Below are 16,527 nucleotides of genomic sequence, written 5' to 3'. Positions count from 1 at the left end.
TTTTTTTAATTATATTAAGTTTTTATAAATGCCCTTTTTTAAAGTATCAGGCCTTGCCCTGCAAGATTATTTATTTTCTTATATATTAAGATTTCTCGTAAATTATAAACATGTATTATTATTACAGGTGCCTTAGTATATCTAACTATTTTTATATACTCCCTTGCATCTTAAGTATAATACTTCCGCGAGCATGGTCTTCGCAGGATAAAGGCTATTTTAATATTATAAACCTTGTAAAGATCCTGCTAGGTGTCCTATACTTCCAGCCCCCCTCCTACTTTATATATTATTTAGGAAGTTTAGTAAAAAGGTTAAAAGGCTATAACTCTTATAATAGCACCTGCTGGCTATACTTGTTATTACCTGCGGGAGAAATATTATTCCAGGTTGTTTTTTTTTATATTAGTTCTTAATACTAGAATACTTTTTTATTCTCTCCCTTTTCTTTCTCTTCTTTCTTTTTAATAACATACTTTAAGAACTTTGTAAGTATGGCTATTCCTTCGCGAATTTTTTATTGCTGTTTATCCCATGTTATCTTTAGGTTATTTTTAAAAGGTTCTCCTGGTTCTTAGCCCTTTTACAGCCATGGCTTATAAGATTTTTTAGGCGCCCATAAATAACATGCTTTAGTATCTTTACCCTTATATCTTTCTTGCCTCTTATTGCATGTTTTTTACTTTAAAATTACTACACGAGGTTCTCCTGGCTCTTAGCTACTTATTAGCTTTGGCAAGTAAGATCTTATAAGTGCTCTTAAGTAATATACTCTAGTATTATACTTTCTTACTTTACTTTTATAGCCCTTGCAAGCAGGTAATTACTAACTTATGTATAAATTTTTTAAGCTATTAAAAATGCCTCCTGCTACTATTACTCCCCTGTTCCTGGCCTTTCTTGTGCCCCCGCCCGCGGCCGCTCGCGGTCTTAATCTTTGGGCTGGCCTGGGTGCTAATAACCAGTAGCGTCTTAATTTCTGGCTAAATTTAATAAATACCCTTTCTCCTTGCATAGTTATTTAGGGTAATATAATTATAATACTATTTAATATTATTACATGGCTGCTGGCTGCTATAAGTATTCCTAACACTTCTTTTATATGTACACTAACACCTTGCAGTTGCCCGGCCACCTTGTGGTTAACATACCCCCCGCCTAAGATGGGCCACTCTTCAGGGAGGCCTGGGATACCTTGCCTTTGGGCATGGTAATAGTTAATAACTGGGCTATAGCTTAGTTTGTTAACTATCCAGGGAATATATTATTTTATTAGGGAACCTTCTCCGTGAATAACCTTTTAATCCTGCCTGGCCTCGCACCCTGGGACGGCACTAAGCCCCTGTCTGGCTAAGAAAGATAATAAATTTTTGCCTTAGTACATAGGCATGTATGTTAGTGCGGCTATGCCAGTGGGATCTGGATTATAAACCACGTATAAACTTATAAGGCTATTCTTATAACACGCGCTGGAAATAAACCTCCTTATGGCTATAAGTGTATTAAGTGCTATTACCTGTTTGCTGGGATTAGTAAAGGCCAACCTGCATTCATAAAATACATCTCTAGGGGGATTAGCAAGAAGTGTAATAATTACTTGTACTACTTAACTCCTTATTCTTTGCGTGAGACTAGGTAGTCTAGTCAGGCACTGCGGGCTTAAGTTCTGGTAAATGATTACCAGTTAATTCGCCCGCAGAGCCTTCTCCTGTAGGGATAATAGGCTCTATTCCCTATGCCCATAAGGCATACGCGTATAATGGTAATTTTCGTGGAGGATGGTTAGGTGTTGGTTTAGAAGGGGAGGATGCTATTAATCAGGTTCACGAAGAATATTTTTACCTTGTTTTTATCTTTTTTATTTTAAATAAGGTTTTTTTTTTTTTTTACTATATACTTCTTGTACACCTGTAAGTGCTTTAAGTTTTTAACTAGCTTCTTTATAACCTCCCTATATCCTAACTACTTTACTTAAAGCCACTTGGGATTATTAACACCTGGACCTAGAATATTTTTTATATAATACTCTTTTTTATTCTTATTCGCGAACCTGGTTTTATAACACTCACGAGTGTTTACTTCCTTTATTTCCTTATATTCGCGGAGCATGGATATATAAAATATATTATGTATACAAAGACTAGCTGGTAGAGCCATATAATAAGCATTTTATTTTATTTACTTTACCACCCTCCGCGGACCAGACCGGAGCTAATCTAACTTCTGGTTTGGCCTTATCCGCGATTAATTTACATTACTAATTTAAACATAGTTACTAACCTAAAAGGTTCTTGCAACCCTTTTTATATTATAATACTTTATCTGCGAGGCCTAAGCAGCTTTAATACCCTTCCTGGCCTTCTCGCGGATTTCCTGGAGGTGTCTTGTCTAGTTAAACACCTCACGGGACACCTTATCCCCTAGTTTTAAGTTTAGTGCAATAACCCTGGGATTTATTTTATATACCACGTGGAATAATATATCCTAAATAAATACCTGCCGCGAGTTATTATATGCAAACTCCGCAAGAGGCAGATAATTAACCTAATTATCCTGCAAGAAGTTAATATATCCTTGCAAGAACTGCTTTAAAATACTATTTAAGTGTTTTATTTAGCTATTTATTTATAAATAATATATAGTACTTATTAAGTGCTTTACTAAGATGCAGTATATAAAGTCTAACTAAAACCCCTTTGCAAAGACACTCCCACGGTTTGTTATAATATTTGCGGGCACGCCATGTAACTAGAATACCTTATAAATCACCAGGTAAGCTAGTTTAAGGCCCTTAATTAACTTTCTTATGGGGATAAAGTAAGCTATCTTGCTTATTTTATTTACCACCACTAAAATAGCATTATACACCTCCCGCGAGTTATTAAGATCTTCTGTTTTAATACTTGCAGGCAGGTTTGTAATAAAATCCATGCTAATCTGCTCCCAGGGCTTTATAAGTACTGGCAAAGGCTAAAATAAGCCTTGTTGCTTGCTATAAATTACCCTTAAACCCTGGCAGATACCACACGACTTGTAGTACTTCCTGATAAAGTCATGCATCTCTAGCTAAAAGAACCTTTGCTTAACCAGCTCCAAGGTTTTTTTTTCTGTAAAGTGCCCTGTAAATAAATTATTATATAACTTTGCAAGAATTTCTATTTATAACTAGTAATAATCCGGAATATATAATCTTTCCTGGTTATATAAGAGGCCCTGCCGCACACGCTGTTATTTTTATGGCCGCGGAGTACTTTTATGCACCTTAGGGTTCCTCCCCTGTAATTTATATTTATAAATTACACCCAGGACCTTTCTTACTAAGGGATCCTGCTCTAAGAGAGCTGGTAAACTTTTTAAGATTTTTTACAAGGGATCTAGCCTAAATAACCCCTTCTTTTTATAAATCCTTCTTACCTCCTCGTGAGGAACCTTTATTTTTAATAAAGAATTACTATTATTAATAGTCATAGCTGCGAGCTATACTTACCCAAGCTGCCAGGGACCTAACCTATTTATATAAGTTATAAACTAGTCCCTTCCCAGGTCTTCTTGTAAAGCCTATACTATAATACTTTTTATAACTATACTTAAGGATATATCCTCCTGGGCACCTTGCGTGTTTATAACACCTAATTATTAAAGCAGCTTTTATTTTACTTGCTTTATATAACCCTCTTGGTCTTTTTTATGTTAACTATCTTATATATAATTAATCCTTTGTGAAGGTCTATCCGCAGGGTTTAATTTCCCTGCATAATAAGTAATTTAAAACCAGAACCTAGCCAAAAACTAAGACTAACAAATCTACATCCACAAGAGTACCTTTATTAGTGACTGGAACACAGCCAGCGCCCCGTGGTCCGTGACCACCTTAATCTCTTATAACATACCTTAAAGATAGTGCCTTTACTCGCGGAAGGACTTTATAATAGCCAGGAGCTCTTGCTTTTTTATCATGTAGTTATATTTTAATATAGTAAGTTTTCGCGAGAAAAAAGCCACTAGCTTTTATATCCTATCTAAATATAACTAAGTTAATACTTTACAGAGACTACCTCCTAAGGTATCTGTCTTTACCCGTGTGAGTAACTTCTTTATAAAATGGTTTAATTTTACTATTTCCCTAAACTTTTTCTTAAGAAAGTTTACTGCCTCACGGGCTGCCAGGGTTATTACTAACCCCTTATCCTTAGCTATCCTCGCGGGACTATTTTTAGGCTTCTTAAGAAGATTTATAAGGACCGCTGTTACTACTATATAGGCATAAATAAACCTGCGGTACTAATTAGTAAACCTAAAAAACATAAGAATATTATATACTATTTCTAGCATGGGCCACTCCTAAATTATGGCCACTTATAATTTCTTTATCTTAACTTTGTTAGGTGTGATAATATACCCTAGGAAGTTAATTCTCTGTGTAGTAAAGCTGTATTTACTTTACTTATAGTATAGCCCTGCCCCGCGGAGCCTCTTAAGTACCTTATGGACATGCTTTTTATGACTGTCCATGTCTTGCAAGAATATAATAATATTATTAATATATATAACCACTATAATATCCAGCAAATCTTGGAAGACCTAGTTTATAAACCCTTAAAATATTACAGGGGTGTTTATAAGCCTAAACAGTATTACTAAGTACTTAAATAACCTATACTTTGTATAAAAGGCTGTCTTTTACTTATTCTTTTTTATAATTTAAATCTAATTATAGGCATCCTAAAGATCTAACTGTGTATAAATCCTCGCGCCACTTAATCTTGTGATTATTTTATTAATAAGAGGAAGTGGATAATGATTTTTTATAAATATGGTATTTAGCCCGCGGAAGTTTATGCATATATAAACTCCGCTATTCTTTTTAGGTGTATATAATAGCAGTGCCCTAGCTAAAAATTTAGATAAATAAATCTATCCCTTCGCGAGCATGGTTTATATATACTTATAAATAGCTGCAGTCTCCTGCGGAGAATAATAATATAAGGGCCTAAATAGTGGCTTCTTGCCTTTCTTAATCTTAATCTTAAGATTAACCCCTTTATAATAGGGTGGAAGTTGTTAGGATTCCTTTTTTAAAAAGATAATTACAAGATCCCTGCACTAATCTAGCAGCTTATTACCTAATATAATTTATTTAATCTTTATCACGCTAATCCAGAAGGGTTGCAGCTGGTCCTTGTGGACCTTTTTTGCAAACTCTTCCGCGGAGACCCCTTTTACTTAATAGTCTTGCTTTATAAAGGTTAATTCCTTCAAAGCCTAGACAGTCCGCAAGTTATGAATCTTTAACCATGGTATTCCTAGTATTATTTATTCCATGTCCGGGGAAACCACTGTAAGTACCCTAAACTCCTTCCAGTTCCCGTGCAAGTCCTGGAGGGTTATATCTACCTTTGTGATACCCTTATTCCGCACTTGCCCTTTATTAATAGCACGTGTAAATATTTAGTATAGTAAGATCTTTTATCCTGCCTGCTTTGCAAGAAAAGAAGGAACTATATTTACTTTACTTTTATAATTTATAAGTACCTTATGATTTATGACTGCCCTGCTAGGTAAGGTAATCTTTGCAGGTAAGACTATTTACCTTGCAGAAACTTAATTTATTTTTAGCTAAGATTATTTACTAGTAACTATAGTTACTATTATAAGGTCCTTATATTATTTTTTATTCTTTGCCTTTTTCTTAAGATATAAATAATTTAGTTTAATATATCTAATCTCCTTGCAGTAGTAACACTAAGGCTCCTACTTTTTTCTTTTCTTTTTTATAAAAGCAGGCCTCTTAACCTTATAATTACCTATTTTTTGTGAAGATCCCTTGTTCTTACCCTGCAAAAAGTTATTTAGTTTAAAATTTATATTTACAGGTTTTAAATCGGTACTGGTCTAATCTTATAACATAAAAGAAAGGCTTGGTTAAAGCTTGGTAATAAGGGATACTAATTCTGCAAGTATTTTTAGGAAGTATGGCTGTTCGCGGACCTTTTGCTTTATTACAGGTAAGTATAATTTAAAAAAGATTTATAAAAGGATAGTGTTAGTTTAATTTCCCTGTTCTCCTAACTCTAACCACTATTCCCTTTAATATTACAGGTATGCATAGTCTGATTTATTCTTAGCTGGTTTTATGTGTAGAGCCTTACTTTATGCAGTATGTAACCTATTTGCAGGATTTCCTAACTGTTTAAGGAGAAACTTGTGGAGGTTTATTTATATTAGGGTTTTTAATATTTTAGACTCCATGCTTTATAAACCTTGCAGTGTTAAATTAAGATAAAGTACTATAAAGTTTAAGACCTTCTTTGGCAAGAAATTATTAGTTTTTTTAAAGGCCTAAACTCTTTTTATAAAGGCGCAGTAATTTACATAGCTTTTATTACTATACTAATTCTTTTTGCTAGGTAATCGCGAGATAAAAGTTCTCTTTTTTAAAGGCATAAAAAAAGAGTCTAACCCTTCTTATACATGCCTGCGAGTAGTCTTGTCCGTGACATGTTTTTTATAAAGCTATTAAATTAGCTTTACTTGTTCTAGTTTTTTTTTTTATAACCTTGCTTGCTTGTAAAGTTCTTTTAGAAATAGTTCCTTAAGTAGCCGTGAGAGGGGTGGCTTCCCCTTATACAAAGATATAATAATTTTAAAGTTAGATTTTGTCAAGCCTTCGCGAATAGCTGTAAATAAACCTTCTTGTAAGGGGTGGACAGGTGCTCCCTAAATAGTCTTATAAGAAATTATTTCTAGTTACCACAAGGTTAACCGGGTTCGCGGTATAGGTGTAAATTACCTTTTACAGACTAAATATATTAATAAGTGTTAAAATTATAAGGTCCTTGGCCTTAGAAGGGGTTAGCAAATAATATAAAAGGGTGTAATACACCTAAAAGAATAAGAATAAAAGGGTTTAGAAGCCTTTTTCCAGAAACTAGCTTTATTATAAGATTAATACTAAGGATTAAAACTCTCCCCTCGCGGAGGACAGGTATCCTCTGTGCGCGCTGAGTCAGCATAGGTGCTGACTCAGCCTATCCGCGGAGGATCCTCCGCGGATATCTCTAAGTTCTTGTGGAAGGGCTATGTACAATGTCATGGGCCTTACAGTCTTTACTTAAGCCGTGCCCTACCTTTGTCTTATAAACTAGATACCACCACTTTTAAAATATTTCTAGCAAGCTTTTATATTATATTCCTGGTTTCCGGCCCCCTTTTTATTTTATTACTAACTATATTACTATAAAAAAAGCTTTAAAAAACAGACTATTTTCTTGGAGTTAGAAAGCTAATAAAAACATTTAGCAGGGTTATAGTTACCCTCACGGTAAAACCTAAAAAAACATGCTATTTATTAGCACTAGTTTTAAGACTTGGATCCTGGCTATTTTTATTAGTCCTAGTAATCCCGTGTCTTATTTAACTTAGCCTGAGTTCTTGGGCTGTAGCGTTTCTGCTGTAATTAGGAGATATTAAGATATTTAGCTTTTTATAAAAAAAATAAACTATAGGGAGTTCCCGTCCCTTCTTATTATCCAGGATTAAATTAGTATTAAAAATATCTTTTAGGTTATTATTGCTGTTTAGCTTAAATACACTATTTAAGGATTTATTAATAGCATTATTAACAAAGAAAATGTCTGGTATATTAATAGTGCTGCCGCTGTTATTATCAGACCTGACTAGTTAAGGGGAGTGCCGCATGACAAATAAAGAAGAGCAAGAGGAAAGGATGCCTGCATAAAAATAAAGAGTAGGGTAGCAAAAGCAGACCTTTTTTTACTTATTTAAAGCTAGTAAAGGAGAGATAAATGTGTTAGTAAGGTAAATAGTGGTTACTTAAAAGCAAAAAAGGGGAGGAAGAGAGTTCTAAATGGCGAAGGCTTTTAGGAAGCAAAGTAAAAAAGACAGTTACAAGGGGAGTTATTTTTAGCTCCCTCCCTAAAAGGTCTTGCTGGGGAGGGAAAAAAAGATAGCTAAATAATAAGCAAGCCCTTTAACAGCAGCTACACGAGGTATGGCTGTTAAAAGAACCAGGCCAGGCATGAAACAACAGGGGAATTAACCAGCGCAGGGCGTGGGAGTAAAGGCCGCTGGCTGTGCGACTACTTTCATGTGACGCCAAGGCCGCCGAGCGTTAGCAGGACGCTCAAAACGGCGTCAAGTGTAGCCGTTTTGGGCGTCCGGCTAACTGTTTCACTGTTAAAAGTAGTATTCTAATCATCCCTGGCCTTATTACTAGCTATAACTAATAATAACTCTCGCCGCGGCGGCGGCAAGGCCCCGGAGGCCATGGGCAGTAAAGGTTAGGGGTTAACTATATAAACCCTCTTGCAAGGAAATACCAGGCATAATATATATTAAGTTTAAGATTATAAAATTATTACTAGGCAAGGGGGGATAAAGGTAAATTAGCCAGGTTTAGGGGCGCCAAGGCCTTTAAAATAATATATTTTTTAGCCTTTTAATAAATTATAGTAAGTTTCTTAATTATTTTACAAGAAATATATTATAATTACCTTTTTTAATTAGGGGGGATAAAGAAGAGATATAAGGAATAATTATATACTAAAAAATTATCAAAAATAATATATTTTTTACCTGGGTAGCTAATTTTATATTCTAGGAAGACTAGCGTGTTTAAGGGGTATTTTAATTAATTCTATATTAAATATAGCTTTAATCTAAATAATTTAGGTAATGATAATAATAAATTTAGTAAAGTTAGTAGAGAATTAGGTGGGTTTAAAACTCTGGAATTATTATATCGGGTTTGGTATGTTTTGCTAAACTCTCCTCCCCTCCCCTTCTCAAAAGCTGATAACAACCTTGCTCTCCTCCGCCCTCTCAAACCGTCCAAAATACTCCGGCGCCTCCTCAATTCCAATCACACTACTGACAATGAAACCCGGATGCACCTGGCCGCTGTTGATAAGCGGCACAATCTCGCTCGCCACCTGCAAAGGGAGCACAATGCCCCCGTTAACAGAAACCTTCTTCGCGTACGCCGCGCCATAGTCGATATCCGCCTGCCCGGACGAAAAGAGGCCGACGACACCGATTCCGCCACGAGCAGCCGTAACGTTAATCAACTGGCGCACTGTGATTCCGGGGTCCACCGCGCCCGAGGAGTCAACGGCTTCGTAGCCGACTGCTTCGACGCCGCGGCGGACGCCGGTAGGTTCGAGGGCGAGGATTTGCTGCACGGGGTCGGAGTCCTCGAAGTTTATGGGGATTGCGCCGATGGATGAAGCGAGGGCGAGACGGTCGGCCACGCGGTCGACGCTGTAGACTCGTGATGCGCCCCGTAACAGGGCTGAGTATGCGGCTAGTAGACCGACGGGGCCGGCGCCGAAAACTGCGACGGAGTCGCCTGCTTCGAAGCCGGACCAGGTGACGCCGCTCCAGGCTGTGGCGAAGATGTCGGAGGCGAAGAGGTAGTCGATTAGGGTTGTGGTGTTTGTGGTGTCTGTTACTGGCACCGGGATCAGCGAGTTGTCGGCGAAGGGGATGCGGGCGTATTCGGCTAGCCACATTATCTATTAGCTAACCTCATTGGAACAGGGCAATTAGGACATATTTGGTATGGAGTACTCACCCTGCAACCCCGGCAGCGCCCCACTCCCCTCTACACCCCCCGAGCCCAACTCCGGCGCATACGCATCGGGCTCGAGCGTAAAATGGCCGTTATCAAAGTTATCCGGTATAACGACGTAATCGCCAACAGAGAGGAACTGGACAGACTCTCCGACCTCAACGACATGTCCGATCCCCTCGTGGCCATAGAGGTAGGGGTGTTCTTCGGATCCAGACGAAGTGCGGTAACTGTGCAGGTCGCTGCCGCAAATGGCGGAGGCGTTCATGCGTACAATCACGTCGGTGGCATTGAGGATTGTGGGTATTGGTCTATCGATGACAGAGACGTTGAAGGGGGTGCCGAATTGAGCGACGGCGCGCATCGTTAGGGACATTTTGGGGTTGAATTGATCAAAGAGTTGTTTGGTTGGGGAAGAGCTGAGTCGGTAGGGACTTTGGGAGATGGTTATGAGATAAATGTATTCAAGCTGTTTCTTATACTTGTGCTCGCCAAGAAAGAACGCGTGTCGACATCAAGTACCATGCCCGGATTCTATCAAGCAAAAGCAGGAGTGAGGTGACATTGTCACTGCCAAGCAAGAGAATAATCGCAACGTTGAAGCAATTACGGCGATATGGTTAAGTCCGCTGGACATTTACGCTGCAGCCTTGTATAAAACGGATCCATGCGTAAGCAAGCTGCTGCAATTACGTCGTCACTCGGAAGAGTTGTCACTAAGCAACCTCGGAGTTACCCCTGCAGAGTGCCAGAGATAGAACCTAGAGCATGACCGGTCTTGGTATACATGATCGACATAAAGCATTGTGGAGGCATTAACTAGCAGAAGCTAGCGTGAAGATGCTCCGGAGGATAAGCACCCTGCATTAGCGGCTGGGCGTAAGCAAGGCGCTGCAGCCTGCTCTTACCTCGCCAAGAGCATGCCCTGGGAAGTCAATGTAGGTATGATATCAGGTGGCACCATAGTAACCTACCTAGGTTAGTAGACACTTATCTACCGGACTCACTCCAGCCGCACTTGGCAAAGCGAGGCTTGCTATCGAGGCTGCCACAGAATACCTGCAAATGATGTGAGTTTGGTATAAAGCGGTAGCCCATTATTTGCCTTGCAAACTGGATAGTACCTTCCTAGGGCTGCTGGGTTAGGGCTACAACTTAAGCATTGTGGCACCCACTGTACGCTCACTTTACGACTCGTACAGAACCTTCTCCTAAGATTCTGGCGTGCTTGTACTGCCTAAATCCTGCTTCTTGATGTATCTGTTTTGTCTCGTCCCAAATAGAAAAGTAGCCCTGGTAGGTTGTACTTTGCTCCTTGATTTGACCTGCAACATGCAACTGAAAATGCTCAGAGATTCTCCTACTCTTAGGCGCCTCATTAGCGCCTGTGATTCAAATTGTCAGAGTACTGTCTGTCTGGACATCCATTAATATAAAGTCTCCAAATCTAGAAGATCAAGGTGCTTCCAAATAATTCCACCTATACCCAGAGAGCAATAGCGGGTTCCACCCAGCCCTGTCCGGACCCTGGAACAGAGATCCACTCCTAATGAACCATTGATTGTCGATTCAGTTTTTATCGTTCTGCTAGCACAGCTAGTTCAACTAGCTAGATGGCTTCGCTTGATGCAAAAGCCCTTAGTTTAGAAATCTGTTCGTCTGTCGTTTAAAGTTCCAAGGATCACTGTACTTCTGTCCCTTTTCCCTCAAATTCCCCGCGACATCTTCGATGTTGACGTTGATCTACATAGAACAATCTATCTAGATAATGCCCCTTCACGCCCTCCCAGACGATATCATTGCTAAAATAGCATCCCACATCGCATCCCCCGCAGACCTCGCCTCATTCGCCCGAACAAACAGCCACTTCTTCCTATCACAGACCCCCTTCTCACAACCCGCAAAAACGCCCTGCACAAACTCGACCAGCTCCTCATCCACGCAGTCCAACCCTCCAACCCCCACCAATGCACCCTCGCCCTCCACGCCGGCGCAAACTCCCAAGTCCAAATGGACCGCCGCAAAACGCCCCTCCACGCCGCCGCACAGGCAGGGCACCACGCTATCGTACGAATTCTCCTGAAACAGCGGGCGTAGACCCCGACGCCCGCGATAGCCACGGCCAGAGGCCGCTGATGCTCGTTGCCGGTAGCACTGCCTCATCAACATCCACAGCGACGGCGGAGCTCTTCCTTGACCTTGCGCGAAAAGGCCTTGTAAACGTCAACGCGAAAGCCGAGACGGGCGCCACGGCCCTCCACCGCGCCGCGATGCGCGACCGGGCGGACCTGGTGCGACACTTAGTGTCTCTCGGCGCGGACCCCGACCCCGTGGAGGGGGACTCGCGTTCCACTCCGCTGATGTATGCGGCCAGGGCGCGGAGCGAGGAGTCCGCTGATCTCTTCCTTGCGCTTGCGCGGCGGGGTCTGGTGGACCCGCATCTGTGTGATATGGGCGGGCGGACGGCGCTGCATGGCGCTGCGGGGAGGGGGAGGGTGGGCGTTGTACGGCGGCTGCTTGAGTTGGGTGTTGATGGGGTTGATGGGAATGTGGTGGATGGCCGCGGGGACACGCCGTTGGTTCTTGCTGTGAGGGAGTTGAAGCCTGTTGCCAGGTTGGTCTGGCAGCTGTTTGGTAATGCGGGTGTGTTTGAGGGCTTTCGGCCACTTTGGTGGTGGTGGGAGGAATGATGCGAGGTATAAGGAGGTTGTGGAGTTGTTGGTTGCGTCTAGGCGGGTTGGAAAGACTGCTAGGGGGAGTGCGTTGAGTGTTGCGGAAGGGTAAGGGGCGTGTTGATATTGTGGAGATGTTGAAGGCTGCGGCGTCCCTTGAGGATCGGGCCATTGAATGATGCTTATATGTCTGAACGTCGGGCATCTAGAGGGGCCGAACACGGCACTTAGTAAGTATGTAGGTTAGGCGGTTGCAATATGAAATGCGGAATCGTTCTGAAACTTAAGAAGTTCCGTTTGTTTGCGCTCTATGAGATATCTCAATACTGCTTTGGTGGTTACTTTGATGGCATCGCTGGTTACCATATCGATATCGAAAGTTCCTCGATTGAATATTACCATGGACGTATGGTACGTAGTCCACCTAGTATGTCAAGAGTACCTGTCATCCATATCTACCGTCAACCTTAGGATATTCTCGAGAGTTGTAGGCCATTCCTCTCGGACAATAACCACTGTGTAATGACAATGTCGGGCTACTGGGAAGGTGAAAGGTACATTCGCTCAGGTAAGTCTCTGGTACCTATATTGAAGAAGGCTAGACGGTGTATTGAAGATCGAATAATCAGGACATTATCGAGGCTTATACCTACTACGTAGATAGATTACCATGGTTTTCTACTGGTAGCAACATGCATAGATCCATGAATCATACCCACCCCAGCTGACTAGCCTCAGCTACAAGTGGAGACCACAGCCCTAGCACCTGCCTTATCCGGAGTAGCTCGAGTAGTGCATACCCATAAATTGTAATTATTGGTTCCAAATCCTTAACCGACAACATCCCTTGGTTTTACCCTTTATTCGGCGGTTGATACCTACCTAACCCTAAGCTAGACGGGGGTGGAGGAGGGCCGGATCTGGGTGGAGGTTGAACCGATTCCGGGGAAGACGGGGGGCAAGTATGCGTTCTTTGATCGGTGAACGGGGCAGGATATGCCGGTGGACTACTTGCCTGAGAACGAGAAGTAGATTGGAAGTAGAATCTCGCCTCTGCCGTAGGTTATCACTGTTGTTCTGTGCCCCGATTGTTTTGTTGCTTGGCTACCTACCTAGATATTTTCATCGCTATTTATTGTCCTCATTGTTCGTACTTTACTCTGTTATAAGCGAATTCCGCAATATAACGCTACTTGCTATGGTAGTTGCGACACCTATCTATGTGCCTGGGAACCTACCTACCCGACGCACTATGAACAAGGCTAATGGCCCTATCACAGCAAAGTATTAAAAGTAAGCTACAGTATTTAAAACCTGGCTATAAAGAAAATCATGGGGTTAAAATCTTACATTTAACTTTGGTTAAGTAAGGTGAGAAAAAAATGCCCCAACTCGGGATTGAACCAAGGACCTCACCATAACCGTAAGATTCAAACAAGAATCGATAAATGATAACCAAGCCATCATATACGAGTGGTGCGCTCTACCACTGAGCTATCAGGGCTGCTTTATGCTTATCTTGCAAGAAAGGTAGTTTATCAATGCCAACAAAATAAAAACAAAAGGCTAAAAGATCGGGTCTCCTGAGTTTTGGTCCAATCCCTCCAGCCGCGGGGGAGTACTACCACAAAACCAAAAATTACCATGAGACATAAGGCTAAGTATCTCTATGTTCTGGTGATAATTATGATAATACATATATTGGGTCAGCTTCCTGGTCATCCGTACCTCTTCAAAGGCTTCACCTTGAACTCGGGTTCTCTGGCCAGCGGTTATATCTCTACCTAACCCTGCGTCTCCGCCATACCCATATCTATACGTAGCACACAACGTACGCACCAAGACATAGTCATGGTTCAGCATTACTATTTCGCCACTGCATGTATTGTACATTAGAATCACCTGTGATATATACAGCCTTCTTGGCAAAATAAGCTACAGCGATCATGTATATTATTGAGATGCCGGCCTCACAGCGTTATCTCAACCAAGCAGTAGCATTAGTCCTCCATGGATACCAACCATGCAGAGTAAGTAAAACGTGCTAACTAGGAAATCAATGAGTATTAACCCGTACAAGGTCCTGGTCTTGACTTGATCGAGAATCAAATAAGCATAGGGTACCAACATGCGCCATAGCGCCTCAGTCATCTCTGGCATATGGACTCTGTCTCCGTAAGGCGGGCCCGTAGTACCACAGTAGGATCGGAGCTGGGATGCCGATAAAAATGGAAACTAAGCCAAGCAGGGTATTTCCCCAGCCAAACCCCAAGTTAGCATATCTATAGAACATTCCGTTAGCTTCAGTATTACCAATAAGAAGGGGACTGCGGCGCCGTACAAACTGGGAGCGGCAAGTGGTAAAACAACAGCCAGGATGCTTCGTAGCACGAAGATAGCCGCCATGGCGCTGGCGGCATATTTCTGATACGTGTCGATGATATAGCCCGTAACGCAAAGTACCTCGACCAGTGTGCCAGCACTGTATATAGCTGCTCCAATGTTCCTGTAATGACTTTGATGAGATTTTCTGAAGGAGGTGCACAGCAAACAGGAGTAAATAAAACTCACGGCATAATCCAATGAACACTTGGCCGGGCGCTCCATCCATACCAGAATAGCCCTACAGGCACCAGGATAGCGCCAACAACAAGAACAGGAAGTCGATGCTCAGGGAGCCCTCGGCCGCTATTCTTTGCTGACAATCTCCTGTAAATTTTATCGGCTAAGCGGGTCCCCAGCTGTGAGGCGACACCCATTCCAATAAATAAGGAGACGTAGTTGAGAGAGCCAATGGAGATTGATTCACCATACGTGACAGTCCAAACGTCGGGGAAAGTCGCAATGAGAAGGTACAGTATTCCCCAGAGGAAAGCACAGTATAAACTCCACACCTGAACGACAGGTTGCGTGCCGAGAAGTTTAAAGGGTCGAGTAAGACTCATCCGGAGCAACTGTGGCAGGGAGATACTGTCATGCTCAGTATAGAGAGCAGGGTTTTGGGTACTCTTCTTCAGCTTCTTGCAGCGTCGCTGTAGCAAAACAGGAGCATAGGTTTCACGGAAGAAAGGGAGGCCCAGGAGCTGGGTGGCCCCTCCCACGATCGAGACCACATAGAAGCACCATCGCCAGCTGACGTACTGAACGAGAAACCCTCCAACAATCGGGCCAACAATTATTCCAAGCAACGGAGCCAAGGTAAAAAGAGCGATCGCCTGGCCTCGCTCATGCGGCTTGAACAGGTCGGCATTGATTCCACTTCCAATCTAATCCAGTGAGATATCAGCTTCCTGACCCGTGGAACAGCAAGGTCATTGGTAGGTTGTCAGCAGACTTACTGCAAAGGGACCTGCGCCTCCAATCCCAGCCAAGAACCGGAAGACGATGAGCTGGTTTGGCGTGCTGGCAGCACCACAGAGGGTGTTGAACAGGATATAGAGTAGGTTCATGGACTGCAGCACAAGAGACCTGCCAAAGACCTCGGAAAGTGGTGCGGTAAGGAGTGGGATGAATGCGGACCCCAGCAAGAAAATCGTTAAAGACAAGATGCTGAGGTAGGTCGAAGAGAAGCCAAGATCATTGTGGATGCTCGTCAATGCCGGGGCCATGGTGGCCGAACTCATGGAGGAGAGGAAGTTGAAGAGCGACATGGGGATGATCGAGGTCCATTTCCGATATTTAGACCAGTTCTTGGGGAATTCCGGGTCATTGGGACCATCCCAAGAGACCTTTTGCAGCGAAAGTCAGTCAAGGCTGATTATAAGACTGCCACGGGTGCGTACCAGGTTGGGGTCCTGAGTCGGGGTAGCATTCTTATCGCCGGGCTTGTTGCTGCTACTGTCGAGTGCTGGGACCGGAGCGAGTTCTCCTGCAGCCTCTGCTGACATGGTTGAGGAAGAAACGGAACAGGCAGGTGGTCATTGACAGACGACAGTAAAGGGGAGGAAGGTGCGATGGACAGTGTTGGGCAGGCAGGAGGAGAGGAGCACGTGAGTCGCTAGCAGGGGTCGCCCTTGGGTGCGTCTCCCCTTTCCTTTTCCCAAACAACCCTTGCGGACAAAGAACGGAACGGCAGACTAGCAACCTCTGCCGTCAACCAACCATTCATGCATCTGCTGCGATAATTGGGGTGGCTGACGCGGACGCAACTGCGACCAGTCAAATGCGATCTCGATGTGACGCTTGTCGCATGCCCTGGTTAGCCCGCTGCTGTGCCGCTCAGCCACCAATTCCCTTCATGAGGGGTAACCGAAGCCCTTTCAATCT

The 16,527-nt window shown here is 42.5% G+C and overlaps 3 protein-coding genes and 1 non-coding gene across 4 annotated transcripts; 1 reads left to right on the top strand and 3 right to left on the bottom strand.

Annotated features, from left to right (window-relative positions):
* Nucleotides 1–8,804: 8,804 nt before the first annotated feature.
* On the bottom strand, nt 8,805–9,965 carry BDW74DRAFT_182339 (uncharacterized protein; the record flags this gene model as incomplete). Its single annotated transcript, XM_073730232.1, has 2 exons — nt 8,805–9,520; nt 9,593–9,965. 2 exons carry the CDS (start codon nt 9,963–9,965, stop codon nt 8,805–8,807), a joined length of 1,089 nt encoding a protein of 362 aa, XP_073579733.1.
* A 1,392-nt stretch (nt 9,966–11,357) lies between these two features.
* Nucleotides 11,358–12,279, top strand: BDW74DRAFT_182338 (ankyrin repeat-containing domain protein; the record flags this gene model as incomplete). Its single annotated transcript, XM_073730231.1, has 2 exons — nt 11,358–11,656; nt 11,742–12,279. The coding sequence occupies 2 exons, from the start codon at nt 11,358–11,360 to the stop codon at nt 12,277–12,279; spliced, it is 837 nt and encodes a 278-aa protein (XP_073579732.1).
* Nucleotides 12,280–13,644: 1,365 nt separating this feature from the next.
* On the bottom strand, nt 13,645–13,765 carry BDW74DRAFT_t186. Its single transcript has one exon. It is a non-coding gene; the product is annotated as a tRNA-Thr (tRNA).
* Nucleotides 13,766–14,130: 365 nt separating this feature from the next.
* BDW74DRAFT_160974 (putative MFS transporter) lies at nt 14,131–16,175 on the bottom strand. Its single transcript, XM_073725721.1, has 5 exons — nt 16,044–16,175; nt 15,600–15,989; nt 14,833–15,527; nt 14,603–14,767; nt 14,131–14,543 (listed from the first exon to the last, which is right to left on the bottom strand). The coding sequence occupies exons 1-5, from the start codon at nt 16,146–16,148 to the stop codon at nt 14,405–14,407; spliced, it is 1,494 nt and encodes a 497-aa protein (XP_073579731.1). The 5' UTR covers nt 16,149–16,175; the 3' UTR covers nt 14,131–14,404.
* Nucleotides 16,176–16,527: the final 352 nt, after the last annotated feature.

This window comes from Aspergillus multicolor (assembly GCF_047715735.1).
Source record: "Aspergillus multicolor strain CBS 133.54 unplaced genomic scaffold BDW74scaffold_34, whole genome shotgun sequence".
Taxonomy (NCBI): domain Eukaryota; kingdom Fungi; phylum Ascomycota; class Eurotiomycetes; order Eurotiales; family Aspergillaceae; genus Aspergillus; species Aspergillus multicolor.
The sequence above is the reverse complement of the archived record's forward strand: the minus strand, read 5'-3'. Positions and strand labels throughout refer to the sequence as shown.